The sequence below is a fragment of the Fundulus heteroclitus genome, chromosome 9, assembly GCF_011125445.2.
Source record: "Fundulus heteroclitus isolate FHET01 chromosome 9, MU-UCD_Fhet_4.1, whole genome shotgun sequence".
NCBI classification, from domain to species: Eukaryota; Metazoa; Chordata; class Actinopteri; order Cyprinodontiformes; family Fundulidae; genus Fundulus; species Fundulus heteroclitus.
In genome coordinates this window covers 28,748,444-28,763,463 of record NC_046369.1, presented here as the reverse complement: position 1 = coordinate 28,763,463, position 15,020 = coordinate 28,748,444, and the positions used below count along the sequence as shown (strand labels likewise).

General features: G+C 40.8%; 1 protein-coding gene across 1 annotated transcript; it reads right to left on the bottom strand.

Annotated features, from left to right (window-relative positions):
* Window positions 1-2,080: 2,080 nt before the first annotated feature.
* On the bottom strand, window positions 2,081-6,539 carry LOC105928871 (cytochrome P450 2J6-like). The gene is given in 9 exon segments (NM_001309988.1): window positions 2,081-2,836; window positions 3,066-3,207; window positions 3,289-3,476; window positions 4,770-4,908; window positions 5,008-5,184; window positions 5,267-5,427; window positions 5,509-5,661; window positions 5,757-5,922; window positions 6,279-6,539. Coding segments are annotated over 9 exon segments (1,494 nt in total). The 5' UTR covers window positions 6,471-6,539; the 3' UTR covers window positions 2,081-2,660.
* Window positions 6,540-15,020: the final 8,481 nt, after the last annotated feature.

Here is a 15,020-nt window from a genome sequence, read left to right as displayed (position 1 = left end):
CAGGCTGCAGTCCACTTCCTGCTTTTCGGCCTCTGGTCTGTGTCAGGTTTCAGTTTTTGCCTGCCTCACCCTAGATATTTTCTGGCACCTTCCTCCTCCCATACCTCCACTCACCTCCGATCATCTCCACCTGCTGTCACTAATCAAGGAGAACTCTCCCCACCTGTCATTCAACATACTTAAGGACTCCTCTGCCAGCCCTTCATCGCTGGTTCATCTGCAGTCTTCCCTCGGATCCCACTCCAAGTTCGGTTCGGGTCCCATCCCGAAGCTCTCCCGCCAGTCTTGGATTCCGTCACAGGGCTCACCCACGGTCCTCCAGCTTCCTCCCCTCTGCCTGCTCCTGCCATAACCGTTCATCTGCTCCAACCCAGTAAAGACTCTCTGGTTCTCACCCTCCACCACTCATCTCCTTCAATAAAACACTTGAGACGAAGCTCTGTGTGTGGCTGAATTCCGGTTCACCAGAACAGTTTCATGACAGTCTGCTTGGCATTCCCATATGCATTCAAATCTCTCTAGAGTTCACTTCAATCGAGCCAAGGTTTAGAGGTGGACCCAAGTTCACTTTTTGGGTCCACATCAGAGTTTTATTGCACATTCACACCTCCCCAAGTGAACCAAAGTTTCTGAGCAGACGAACCAGAGTGTGATTAAAGTGGACTAAACAGGGCTGGCACCCTTAAAAAGGGAAGGTTGTGAAAACAGAGGGAGCTGATTCCAGGCTGGTGTGTAAAAGCACAAAGACGTGCAGAGAAAAGGCGCATTGATCTGTGCTTCAAAGTCTGTCTCTTTGCACCGTGATCCAGGATCAATTTAGCTTTCAGCACTCCTCTGTTCTCCTCCCAGAGCTGAGCAGACAGACACGATGTTCCTCTGTCCAGTTTGGTTTTCTCTTCCTTTTTTTCCCCATTTAATGTCTATTATTTTTTCCAAATACAACCGCATTATGCAAGCAGGTGATCACAGTAAAATTACTGACAGGTGAGAGCACATTAATATCAAATAGCTGAAATAGTAAACACAACAAGCAAATAAAATTTATGATGAGGACGTAAATAAGCATTCAAACATTTTAATGCTGTGTAACAATTATTAATTTTTGCTTAAGTTCATCATCATGACGCACTTTTCATAATCCAGTTATTTGGTTAATTTCTCTCCTTTGACTACTAGGAGTGCATTGGTGTTTTTTTTCTTGTACTATCAACCAATCACAGCTCTTAAAAGACAGCGTCACACTCACTAAGATAAATATTTCTGTCATCAGAGTCACTCTCAGCAGCATCTGAATCACTCCTAAGCTAAGACTCCTAGGTAGAAAGTTTTAGGCTAAAGCTCCCTGTGAGGACTCTGAGAATGTGAATATGGGCATTGGGCACAGATCTTTTGGGGCTTTGTCCTCCACCTTTCTGAAAAATGTTATATATCGCCACTGTTCTTTCTAGAATAAATCAAGCTGCTTCAGATTGGGTGGAGAACATCTGTGAGCATCAGTTTTCACAGTCTGGCCCTGATCCACAAGTGGATTCAGAACTGGCCATTGAGTGGACCGTTCTAGCACTCGAGTATGCTTTCATCAAAACCATTCTGTTGTAGCTCAGGCTGCAAGTGGATGGTCGTGTGGTGGATTTAGCTCCAGTCATGTCTGCATCCATCCTGACCTGTTTCCTTGTAGTAAGATGAACAAATGATGACCTAAAGCTTTTTGAGAACATGTGGGCCCTTATTTAACGTGGGCTTTACAGTAAAAGGAAACAGTCCACCTCTCTGATCATCGTCTGGAAGACTGCGGTTGTTGCTTTGCAAAAAGTTAATCATCAAACAGATGAAGAAACAGGCAGAGTCTATGGATGAAGGGCTACAGTCACAGCCTTTTGTTTTTATCTATGCAAGAAATGTTTATTATTCTGACTTTAACTGATTAAAAAAAACAAATTTTTCATTTAGTTGCATGACAATTCTGCACATTGAGTACTCTCCTGTGAAAGCCAAAACTTTGGTTTAACTTTTTTTAAATACTGAGGTTTGGGGTTTATTGACATTTTTTTGCATTGAATGGTCAGTAATAATGATTTAGTCATTTGTGCATATTTTAATTTTGTCATGAAATTTTAAACCATATGTTGGGACAAATTTATAACTGCTGTTGTAAATTGTTGTAATTTTATGTTATGTGTTTAAACAAGTTTCTCTTATACAATGAGGCGCTGAGTCTCAAGGGACTAACTTGTATAAAAAAGATTAATAATAATAATAATAATAATAATAATAATAATATAAAAAAATCCTCAAAATTACAACTTACCTGTTTAAACCCTGTGTTTATAAAAAAAGTAGATGGCCATATATTTCCAAATAGATACATTTCCAGGTTTTAGTATTTCGCTCTTTAGTCCCTTCAATAAAAAGGAGCAAATATTTTTTGTTAAACTTGCTTTCAGCTTTGGACTTATTTTTAGGGAGATGTTGCAAAAGCAGAATCCTTGCTCAGTCCTGTTTGGAGTCATTAATGCAAAGTATGCTGTGTTGTTAGCGATGATCACTCAGAATAAATGCACACATCTATCAGCAATCAACATGTTTTCTTAACAAGCTGCAATCAAACAGTGGCCTGGTCTTCTTTTGAGCCAAACTTGTTTTTTTGAGATGTCCACAGCTCAGCGAGCCTTAGCAGAGACCTTGTAGGGGTGAGGCACACGGGTAATCCCCGTTATTCCTTCAGTGCTCAGCTCAACTCCTTCAGGAGCAGAGAACGTGAACTTCTGCAGCAAGGCGACCAAAAACAGGAACAGCTCCATCTTAGCGAGGCCTTCACCGAGGCACACACGTTTCCCTGCAGGGTGAACACAGACACGCAGAACATTTTTAAAGTGCGGTGTGGCATTATTATTCATAAATTTGTACCTAGGAAACTCTGGTGGGGTCACTGAATAACCTGAGTTTCCATTGTGGTTTTAAAAACTGTTCCTGTGTCAGGCGGACCCTCCCAGGTGTGAAACCTTATCAGGCGCTGCAACAATTCAGCTTCCAGAATCATGTGATGAAAAATTAGTGTGCCGTACCTGCAGAGAAGGGCAGGAACGCTTCTTTCTTCACAAATTTCCCATTAGCATCCAGGAAGTGTCCAGGATTGAAGGTGTCTGGAGTCTCCCACTCAGTTTTGTCAAACAGTACAGAGGTCAGCATGGGCATCACCGCTGTTCCCTAACAGATCCAAACACACAGATTCATGAGACAACGCTTTTTTTAAAAAGTTAGCAATGCTTTACTGTTCAGTAAATGTACCTTTGGTATGAAGTAACCACCCAGAGTTGTATCCTTGGAAGCAACCCTGAGTCCATTCAGAGGAACAATGTTTGACATCCTCTGGATCTCATGGATCACAGCATCAGTGTAGGGCAGGTTCGGCCTGTCGGCCATGGAGGGCAGGCGAGTCTGTCCAATAACTGTGTCGATCTCTGCATGGACTTTCTCTGTCAAAAGATCACTTTCTTATTAAGAATTATGCTTTGACTTGAAATAGACATGTCCTTTCCTCACTTAAAGCAATACATGTTTTTACTGTGACTCTTGTCCTTGACAAACTAGACTCACCTAAAATCTCTCAATGAGCTTTTTGACTTTGGAAAGTGAATCCCTTTCAGCATATCTCTATTACATTTAAAAAGAGAATATTAGTTATCTGGTGGCACAAGCTTTTATGACCAGTGTAAAAATAGTAGAATTGTAGGTTTTTATGTTACTCAACCTGATTTAGCATTGTTGGAGAAGGTTTTCTGACATACCCGTAAACATTTTGTCACACCCATCATCTGCCCTCTTTCGAGTGAACAACCATACGAAACAAATATTTACCCTACTTGGCTTTGCTGCTTCGTTTCATTTAGTGTTCAGGTGTTAATATTTACACGTGAGCATAGTTATCATAACGCCTTTATAGGAGCTCCTATAGCCACACGTGGATAATTTGCACCTTGAACTTCTTCACATATTGTCACATTAAAGCCACAAATTGTCTGTGTCTTACAGAGATTGCATGTGAAAGCCAAAAGAAAGTGCAGCAGAAGAGGAAAAGGAAAGAAAATTAGGCATGGTTTTCAACACTTTCCAGAAAATAAAAATCTAAAAACCTGCAAGCATCTTTTGGTGTTTATCTCCAATTATTCATCCAGCCTTTTGCTGCATTTACAGCTGCAAGCCAGCTTTATAAATCTGCAGACTGAAATATTTACCCGTTATTATTTCAACAAATAGTGGATCAGATCTGTAAATATAATTTTTTCAATAATTACCACGCGTTCTTAAATAGATTTAAGTCTGAACTTAAACTGGACCATCCTAACACATTGATTTAGTGTAATCTAAACCCTTTCAGTAGAGCTCTGGTTGTTCTCCTGCCTCCACCCTCGGACCTTTGATCTCTGCAGCTCCTCCAGAGTAACCACTGGCCTCTCAGCTGCTTCTCTGATTAATGCTCTCCTTTCCCACCCTATCGTGGCTCGACCATGATGGACGACCATGTCTGGGTATGTATGTTTTCAAATTCTCCACAATTCCCTGACCTGTGTGCCCTGGTCTTCATGTTGCTGTTTGTTTGCTAATGATCAAACTTCTAACAAACCTCTAAAGATTTCACAAAACTATCACATTCCAAACAGACGGCAGTGGATATTATTTTGCCCTATTGAAGTCAGAGTCATCATTTTTATGAACCCTGAATCATTTTGAGCGAGTACCTTTGAAAGGCACTGTAGCATGTCACCCACCTTGGACTTCAGGGTATTTTATGAGGAAAAGCAAGGCCCACAGCAGTGTGGTGGCTGTTGTTTCTGTTCCAGCGAGGAAGAGGTCGAGAGAGCAGAAAGCCAGATTACGTTCTGTGAATCCCAGCTCAGCTTCTTGGTGCTGCACCGAAAGATAACGACACGTTGGTTGATGACCTTTACTTTGACAGAAAGGGGTGTGTTTAAAGTGAAACCGCATCAGTGCCGGCGCTCTACATACGTTCTCCATTTTAATGAGGAAGGTGTCAATGTAGTCTCTGGGATTGCTGTGATCCAGATCCTTCTTGTGCTTTTCTATTTCCTCTTGCAGGAGCTCCTTTATGGCAGTAAAATTGCTGAAGAGTTTGTTGTGAGGACCCGGTATATATTTCATCACTTGAGGAAAGGCCTGATAAAGCTGTGTGGAATGAAAGAAAAGTTAGCCAACATTTCACCATTCATGAAGTCAGAATCAGTGGATCGGAGGCTGACTGACTTACCTGACCCCATATGCTCCCTTCCAGCCAAAGCGCTTCAGACATGTACTTCAGCATGGTCTGAAAGCTTTGGTCATGGTAGTCAAATCTTCTCCCCATAACCAGCTGGCAAATTATGTTAGAGACAGCATTGTTGAAGAGGCCTGCTGGGCTGAAGGGTTTACCTGAACAAGGGTTTGGAAGAAAACGATGTTGCCTCGGACAGTAATGTGAGCGAACTGCAGTTTACAATCCACCTAACCCACCTTTCTCATTCTCTATTTCCTCCTGCAGATGTCGGATCTCCTCACAGATGCTCAGCTCCAGCGTGTTTTTGCCCAGGCCAAAGGTGCGTAAAGTAGATAAAGCAAAACGCCGCTGCCTTTTCCATATCTCTCCGTTGTTAAAAAAAAGACCACCTAAAGATAAGTCCACAAAGATGTAAACAGCTCCCCCTTCATGCCGGCAGCGTTTATAGAAAAAGTGCTCTGAGAAAAGGAGATAGATTTAAGACCTGAGGGTTCAGTGTAAAACCTTTCAGCGATTGCATTAGGCGGTCGATCCACAAAGTTCTCGCCTTGTGTCACTATGGCCTCTTTCACCAACTTGTGTCCGCTCACGACCACCATGGATTCCTTGCCCAGGCGGAAGCTGAAGACGTTCCCGTAGATGTCAGCCAACTTTGAACAGAGCAGAACCGTTCAGGATACGGTTGTGTTTTTACAGTTCAACCCCTTGGTGCCATCGTCTGGCTTTACATGTGTTCATAGAGCTTAGGTCATTAAAAAGCACCTTTTGCTCTGAACGTGTCGAAATAGTCTTTTTCCTAATAAACTGAAAAATATCTTTACCATTGGAGAATTTGCTGTAGATCCTGAATTAAACTGAAAGTAACCAGGGTGCTACATATCTACTGTGAATTTATAATTACTGAAAATATTCACAACCACAGACAACCTTTTTATATTCAAAGCCCACAAGCATTTTGCATGACTTTGACTTATGTTCATGCTTAAATATCTTTATAAATCGGTACCTTGCTGAAAAAGATGTGTGGATGTTGGCTGTCCAGATTTAACATGTTCCCCACAAAGGGGAGAGCCTTTGGTCCTGGAGGAAAGTTTGCTGGTTTCCTGTTCCTAAAGAAGTCTGCGATCAAAAGGAAGGAAAAAATAAACAGAAGAATTGCCTTTAGGTCTAAGACCAGCAAAAAGTTATAAAGCCACATGGTCAGAGACCCAAAAAGGCAGCAGCAGAATAATGCCTGTGCCTATATAGTTTTTCAACTTGCTGCTTCTATACAGTTGGTTCAGATTTGTCTTAATGACAGCAATGTCAGGCAACTGAAGAGTATAACCTCTCTGAGGCTGTACAAAAGGGAAATTTGTTATATAACCTGCAGCTAACCCCTCCCGTCTGCCTCTCGGTTAACCTAACCTCTGTTGTTGTACAGGTGTGATGTAACCAGCTGTAATCTAGCCCCCATGAGGTTTTACAGTAGCCAGGCAATTTTTGCAAAACTCCTCAATGACTTTCTGTTTTGTCACAAATTCTGGTACTTAATTGTATAATGTTTAAACAGAGATCTAATATCAGACCCCTGTCATCATAAGAAACTTGGGTGGTTACTGCAAAAGGCAAAACATTGTGGAGTAATCTTAAAGCTAAATAAATGAGGAAAAAAATGCAGGTGCACAAAGGACTTCCACGTTTTTTTAACAACTGGCTGATCATTTATGATCAAGCCATTAAACAAAATTATATTTATATTATTCACAAACAAGTTGCACAAAATTGCACGTATAAAACAGCCCTTTTCTCAGATTGTTAATCTAGCTAAAACCTGTTCTCACAGAATCTACCATTAATGTAGCTTCATTTGTTTACAAAGTATGAATGTTGTATCTTATCTTGGAGTTAGACTTAAGCAAACTTTATTGTCATTATACAAAATTAAATGTCGTTGCATAACTTGCATACAGCTTATGACAATGTAATGAGGTTTTTAAAAAAGTGTGCAGAAGAGTGTTCAACCATGTTTATGGTGCAAAAATGGTGCAAAAAAGTCATTCATTTGAAAAGTTCAATGTTGGCAGTGCAAAATAATAATGGTGCAGTAAACATTCAATTGTGTACTTTTAAGTTTGGGTATAACATGTAGTTTGTGTCAAAATCAGCATCACAATGTAGTCAAACCAGAGCCCTGGTTGGTTAATAAAGGAACTCCTGAAAAATGCTAAAATGGTATCATGTCCATGTTGGAAGCCCGCCAAGAGCCCTCTCCATAGAGAGGCTCACCATCCTCCTCCAGGGAATCTCAAGGTGTTCAGAAGCTAGAAGGGAAACATTTTCTGTACTGTCCAGCTTACCAGGAGGAGGGGATCAGTTGACAGTTCAGCCAGAGTCCCAGAGACAAGGTTGCAGATTTGATGATGACACAATTATAAAATCAATCATCAACCTAAGGAACTTTCCTGACCCACATGCAGCAAACCACCAGTGAGACACAGCGAACAGTTAAATATATTTATTTCAACAGGAGTTATTTCTGGAAGGTGGAGCGGACCAGGTACAGACAGACTTGTGGGTCCTTAGTGATTGTGAAAATCATGTAAGATGCAAGGACAGGAGGGAAGTACTGAGATCCTGGGGTGAATGCTGGGGATTCACAGAGGCGATGGAGAGCAAGCCAGAGGTTATGTCAGCGATGGAGTTCTTAGAAGTTGACTGGCGTGCCATTAATTGCAGTTTGAGCTTATTGGTAACTGTACTGATAACAAAGGTAGGATTGCGATTGCTAAAGTTCACATAGAGCATACCGATGTAGCTTTTATATCTTTATACGTCCAATTATTTTTGATAAAAGCTTTTTTGATCAGATTACTAAGATAATGCTCAACCTGACTTAGGTTTATTGTAGACGCTCTTTTTAATTCTGTTGTTGACTATTTAGTTGATAGATCTGGTCTTTCTGAAAGTTTGGATCTGAAGCATGCTTCAGAAGCTCTTCGTACATGGACTGAGAACGTGGGAGTTGTAGATCTGTGGCGTATGCTTAATCCCAGGACCAAAGACTTCACACATTGATTGGCCAGGCATAAAACTTTTTCATGAATTATATTTTTGCTTCCAGACACTGCTTTCATGATATTACCAGTATTATACTCATGCCTTTTGCACCTTCTGATCATAAAGCAGTAGTTGCCTGTGCTTCCTTGACTTCCACCCCAGCTCGTGCCCCTAGGAGGCGCTTTAACACAACATTCCCCCGTAGTAAAGCTTTCAGAAAGCAGTTTATTACAGAATTTATTGTGTTTATTCCTATCAACAAAGGGTCTGTGGATGATCCCCGGATTTTGTGGGATGCCTTTGAAGGTTTTACCCGTAACAATGCCACAGGCTACGTTTCTCACATTAGACAATCCCTAACCTCCAGATTGCTTATTTTACAAAGCAAACTTGCTGTTTTTGACAATCTTCTGCAGTTACGCTTTGATGAGGAAATTTCATCTTTTTACGACCTAATTAAAAAGGAAATCAATAACACTCTTAAACACTGTGCAGAGTTTTTAATAAATGAAACGTGACAACTTTATTAATTTAATGGGGCCAAATGGAGCCATCTGCTTGCGCTTCAGTTGAGGGCTGATGAACGTTTCTCTGATATTTCTCCTGTTAAATCCTCTGATGGCCTAATTTGAAAAGGTGCGTGTGATTAAGTCTAACTGGAACCCATGTTCTCCAGTCTTTTATAATGAAGGTATTTTGATTAATAAGTGCTCCATAAAACAGGCTCAGTGTGAACAATGGTGTGATAATGGTTTACTTGGTAAAATATTTGGAGATAATGCGCTCTTGTCATTTGAGGATCTCTGTGTTCAGTTTAACTTGCAGCGCTCTACGTTCTTTTTTACCTCTAGCTAAGAACTGTGATGAAAACCTATGGGCTACCATGGCAGACCCCATTTAAAGACCATCCGCTGCTTGAACTGCTGAATAGCTCTCATGGATCCAATGGCCTTATTTCAAGACTTTATGTGCACATTTTGAAAGAGTTGTATGTTCCCTTACATCTGGATGCTTGCTGGAGAATGGATATTCCTAATGTACCCCCTGACGTTCACCGGGAAGACAATTGGGACTCTATGCTTTGCTCCTGCAAGAACCCCGATCATCCGCAAATTCGCCTGAACTTTATCCTCAAAACATACATGACACCTCGTAACCCAATCTGACCCAATCTGTAAAATATGATTGAACTTGACTTTGTAAAGTGCCTTGAGATGACATGTTTCATGAATTGGCGCTATATAAATAAAATTGAATTGAATTGAATTAAGCTCTGCAACATGAAGCTTAAAGCTGACCCGAACTGTGCCTGGTGTTATACCAACTCTGTGGGCACATTTTTTCATTTGCTTTGGGAATGCCCAGCTGTGTTTTATTTCTTGGGTGGTGATAAAAAATAGTTTGTCCACTTTGTTACATGTTAATATTCCTTTTTCACCTGAAGTTTTTTTTTTTTTTGTTGAACGACAAAGCACAAGAAAGGACATTTTTGTTCTACTTCTGCGAAGAAATGGTGCCGTTGAAATGGAAACCTCCACGTTCCCTTTCTTACTGCCAGTGGGTGTTGTCTTTTATAGATGTTGCATATTTGTCTATTGCATGTTTGCACAATGCTAAGGAGGAGCAGCTTTTGACGTGAGGCTATACCTTTTAATTACTGTTGTGTTGGCAAATTTAGATGGTGTTTCATAGTGTGCAGATGTAATGCTTTAATTATGGTTGTCCTGGACCTGTGTGTGTGTTTTGTTTGTTTGTTAATTGTATTGATTGCTCTTTGTGTTTCTGTAGGTCAAAAAAAAAAAAAAAAGAATTGGGAACAGGTTACAGACTTCAACATACGTCTCTAAAGGGGGTGTGGTCTGTTCTAACACAAACAAGAGGACGTTGCCCTTTTAACCACCTGGCTCCGCAGCAATGGCCTTCACTGCCTGACTTCTAAGAGCCTCTCCCTTTCTAACGTTTATTTGCTCTACGTTTTCAATGAGTTGAATCAGGGCTTTTTTGATGGCAGCTCTCCTTCCGCAAGCCAACCACGGTCACCTTTGCTACAGATGGTGAAGGTAGTTCAGAGATTGCACGCTGTTGGGTAAGAGCCATGCCGACTATACAAAGTGCAATGGTAGCAGAAGCCACAGGCCTTATTTACAGTGCATGGGACTGTAAATTATTTTAACCCTCTTGTTGCCTTCGAGTCATATTAACCCAAAACCGAGTTTAAAAGCACAAAAAAAAACTTTAATGATATCTTTTCAACTTGAAATTTGATGACTTTTCCTAGATGGACCCCAGCATTAGAAAAAGTAAAATGTTACCTTTATTCATATTATCATGGAAAAGTTACAAATATTGTCTTTGGGTCATTTTTGCATTGAAATCATGATCAGAGTCAATTACACACCACAAAGATGGGAATATGTTTTAGGTCTGTCTAAGATTTATCAGCAGCAGACACAAACATGACAAGCAATGTGGTCATCTCCAGCAGAATGCACTGCCTGGATTTGGCAGCCAAAGGGTCTAAAAATGTGAAATAGCAATAGTAACAGTATTGCCAGCAGGTTAATATGTGTGCAGTTTCCCATCCTAAAGGGGGCAAAAAGAGTGGAGGAGCAGTGTGGGAAAGTAAAGTTTTGTCGTAATTGGAATGCACCAATATTGCTCATCTTTGAAGCTGATCAGAGCCTCTAAAGGCTGGTGTTTAAAATCCAGTTAAACTGCTTCATATTGAGGGTTTAGTGAAGGTGAGACATTACCACCTAGAGGACATGGGGTGTGTACAGGACATGAGGCCTGCAGGAGGGTTAAATGCAGCAGACCAAAAGAGAGAGAGAGAGAGAGAGAGAGAGAGAGAGAGAGAGAGAGAGAGAGAGAGAGAGAGAGAGAGAGAGAGAGAGAGAGAGAGAGAGAGAGAGAGAGAGACATGCGTACAGTCCTTAGGAGCTTATGGACTCATTTTCAAGTCAACAGTCAGACTACAATACTGTGGTATAAATTTAGTTATAGAATTGTGCAATTTGCATGAATGTCTAAACAGACGGCCTCTGAGAGATTTGGGTGTGTGATTACATATTTGCAAGTGAGATGCAGAGTAAATGATTTTCATCAGATCAGAAACTTGTTTAACCAGTTGTGTGTTTGTAACATGTAGCAGATTATGAACTGGGCTGATTGTTGAATTTCAGCAGGGGGCAAGATCCCTCGCAGCTTTGGAAAAAAGCAGTTTTTATGTCTGTTAGTTTTTGATGTAAAAAATCGTTTCGCTGATGTAAGTGGGACTATGCGCCCTATCAAGGTGGGTGGGATCTGTGGCCAAATGTCTGGCCCTTTTCTGGACTGGTCCAGGTCCCACAATCCCCGTGTTGTCCTCACCACCCGTGAGGAAAAGGGAATAGTTACAGGCAGATGCAGTCTCAAGAATAACACCGCCTAGGTGGAAACATAGATGGATTATTTTTATCGTTTGGAAGCTTTGTCTCAGCTTCCTCTGTGTTCCTCCACCTGGTCCATGAGACCAGACTGCCTCGCTGTGTCCGCAGCTGCTAAGATGCAAGTGATATTTTCTTTGTTTCACCTTTTCAGTCCAACATCCTGTATAAGAATTATACTTTCCCTATTTACTGGTGTTTCTGCACCACATGTTCATGATGTTCTTAGTCCTTAATCTATCATTGCCCCAAACAAAGCCTGTCCACAACTATTTATGATTAAATAATGGAGTGGAAACAATAAGAAAATGTTAACACAGCACAGTAGTAAATACTTCTGTTTAAACAAACAAACAAAAAAATATAATATAAAAATGTTTCACTCTGTTCCAAGTCTATTGTTTTTGACAATAGACTATGAAACATGAGTTCTTTCTAACTTTTTCCCACTGTGTTGCCAGTAACATAATAATAATAATAATTGAACTTTATTGATCTTACAATACAGAAATTCACTTCTGCATCTTAACCCATCCCCTTGGGGGCCACAACTCCCCCTTACAGAAATTGTACTTACAGATTAGATGAACGACGTTCATGATAATGATGACTATAATTTAAAATATTCAAATCACGGTACTTCATAAAAAGCTTGTATTTGTCAAGGTTTGTTTACCGATGAACTCAGGACGCACACACGGGACTAAAGTTTGAGTCTTTATTGAAGGAAGTTTGCTGGGTGGTGAGTGATGAAGACCGGAGGTTCAGGACTGCAGAAGGTCAGGGATGAATGTGATGGCAGGAGCTGACGGCCCGGCGTGAAAGAGAGTCACGACTTTCCAGGCAGCCGGAAATGCTCAGTTCTGCTCGGCCAGCAGCCCCAGTAGCCACAGCAGGTTAGCAGTTCGTTTGCAGACACCAGGACACAGAGCTGAGCTTCTCCAGGGCGGCTAGTCAGGTTAGCAGAACTTGAGAGACACCAGGGCACAGAGCAGAGCCTTTCCAGGATGGCTAGTCCAGTTAGCAGTTCTCTGGACACACCAGGACACAGAGCTGGGGTCCGTTCTTCGTACTTCGCTAACTCAGTTAGCAGGATTTCATTGACGATTTGGCATGATCTTGGATCGTTTGGTTCTTCGAAAGACATCCTGCACTTGTTGTCATAGCAACATGTGCGCCAGCTTAAGCCTGCTCCAGAGCAGGCTTATTTCATGTAAACAAGATTAGATCACGGCTGTATAAGCGGAGGAGATAGGGAAGTCTGCCGCAGCCATGTCCATTTTTACGACTGCAACCTGTTGCGGAAGGTGCAAGAATAATTTGCAGAGTTTTTCGAATTAATCACGTATTGCGCAATAGACAGGATCCTTTAGCGCAGCGTGACAGTGTAATTGTAGAGAGATTTCTCTTGGTGGCTGTTATAAACAGACAAACACATCATTTAACAGTGACTTTTAAAGAGGAAAAAGTGGTGTTGGAGCCATAAATACAAAATATTTAAGTGATTTGTATGATAGTTTGCTTTTTATTTTTATCATATTCAGTAAGAAGAGTTGTCGGGCCATTTTATTGTGAAGTTTAGTTTTACTTTGAAAGGCTTCCTGTCGAGCCGTATTTTGTATTAGAAAAAACTATGGATGGATTATCTAGACACGGAGCAATACAGTTTTACCGTGTAAACTGTGGATGACTTGGAAAAGGAAGAACTTCATTTTTTATGGATAAAGATTTTTTTTGTTAAAATTCCCAGTTTGCACGTGTCCTTTACTTCCCGTCTCTAAGGAATGACACTGAAATTTGGATCTCTTGACATAACAAGTGGCTTTTTAAAATAAAGTGTAATAATTAAAGGCTACCATTTTGTAGAATATTCTTGTATTTCACTTTTACTTGTCCCCATGTTCTAGTGGGTCCCGTGGAGGCTCTGATATAAAAGAACAAATAATATCAAATTATTAAAATGCAAAAATTCATGCTGTAGAATGTGATAGAAACATCTACCATGGACAGTATTTACGCATTAATTTGTCTGCTGCTTTTTGCCAGCCCTCTCTCCTGGCTTTAACAGATTTTGAGGTGTTTTAATTAATGACTCAAATTCGGCATAACCTTCCAAGCTCTTGTTCTGCTTGGGAGAAAAACTGTGGGCGTTCTTTGCTGAACAGCCAATAGCAGCGTTACTGATCATTGTTTCTACTATCGATACATTTCCCCTTTTAAACAAACGCATGAACTCGCAGTTGTCTCAGATAACTCAATCCAGCCATACTAATCGTAAACAACAGGTGTGTTCGAAGAACCCAATTAGCAGGATCATGATTAGCCGGATGAAATCATCTTGGATGTCTCATTTGATCTCGGATGTTTTAAGCAACGTACGAAGAACGGACCCCAGAACTTCTCCAGGGACAAACAGCAAAGTAAGAGTCTATAGAAAACTGGCAGGACTAACCTTAAACAAGAAAAACAAATCTTCCAAGGCAAAAACAGGGACTGGCATGGAGAGGTGTGGAATGATGACGGCCCAGTGCTGAACTGAAGGCAGAGGGAGGTTTAAATAGAGCACTTCACAGGTGGAACCAGGGTCTGGCTAATTGACTGGTAAATGATTATCAGGTGTGACTGACTGCTGAGGAGGTGAAGTGAAAATTGACAGAAAATAACTGATGACTGAAAACTAACAATAAATAAAGTCAAACCTAACCCAAAAGAGATGAAAAAATGAAAATAACAGAAAAACAAAGCCAAACCAAAACTCAACCATGACAGTATTTATATATTTCTGTCAGATTACATGCTATTCTTACAGTCCGATTTTATTGATTTTGTACTGTTGTGGGATTTGAACTAAACCCCCTCCTCCTTCCTTCTCTATTTTGGGTTAAAGCTCAGACTAGCTGGGGTTCTAAAGACCTCTGAATCTAACGAGTATTACCCTGTTTAGAATTCCTGTGAAACCTTTTTAGCTAGATAAGTAGGACACGACCGATCTACTAAGGCCACACCCTGTTTCAATGGACGAGTTAACCTAGCAGCCTGAGGCCACCTATTTCCTGACCACCGCCCTAGTTAACGGTGGCTCCTACTTTTATACAACGGCACTTGTTACACGATCGGTATATTAGTAGAAACTCCCTAAGGGTGTTGTTTTAAAGTTTTGGCTACAGGCAACCTTTTAAGACCTCCTAAATAATTTTAGAACCATACACAATGTCTGTTTTACAAAAATAGAAGAACTCGTATTTTCAATGTTGACTCAATAATTGAATGTCCACAACTTTTTA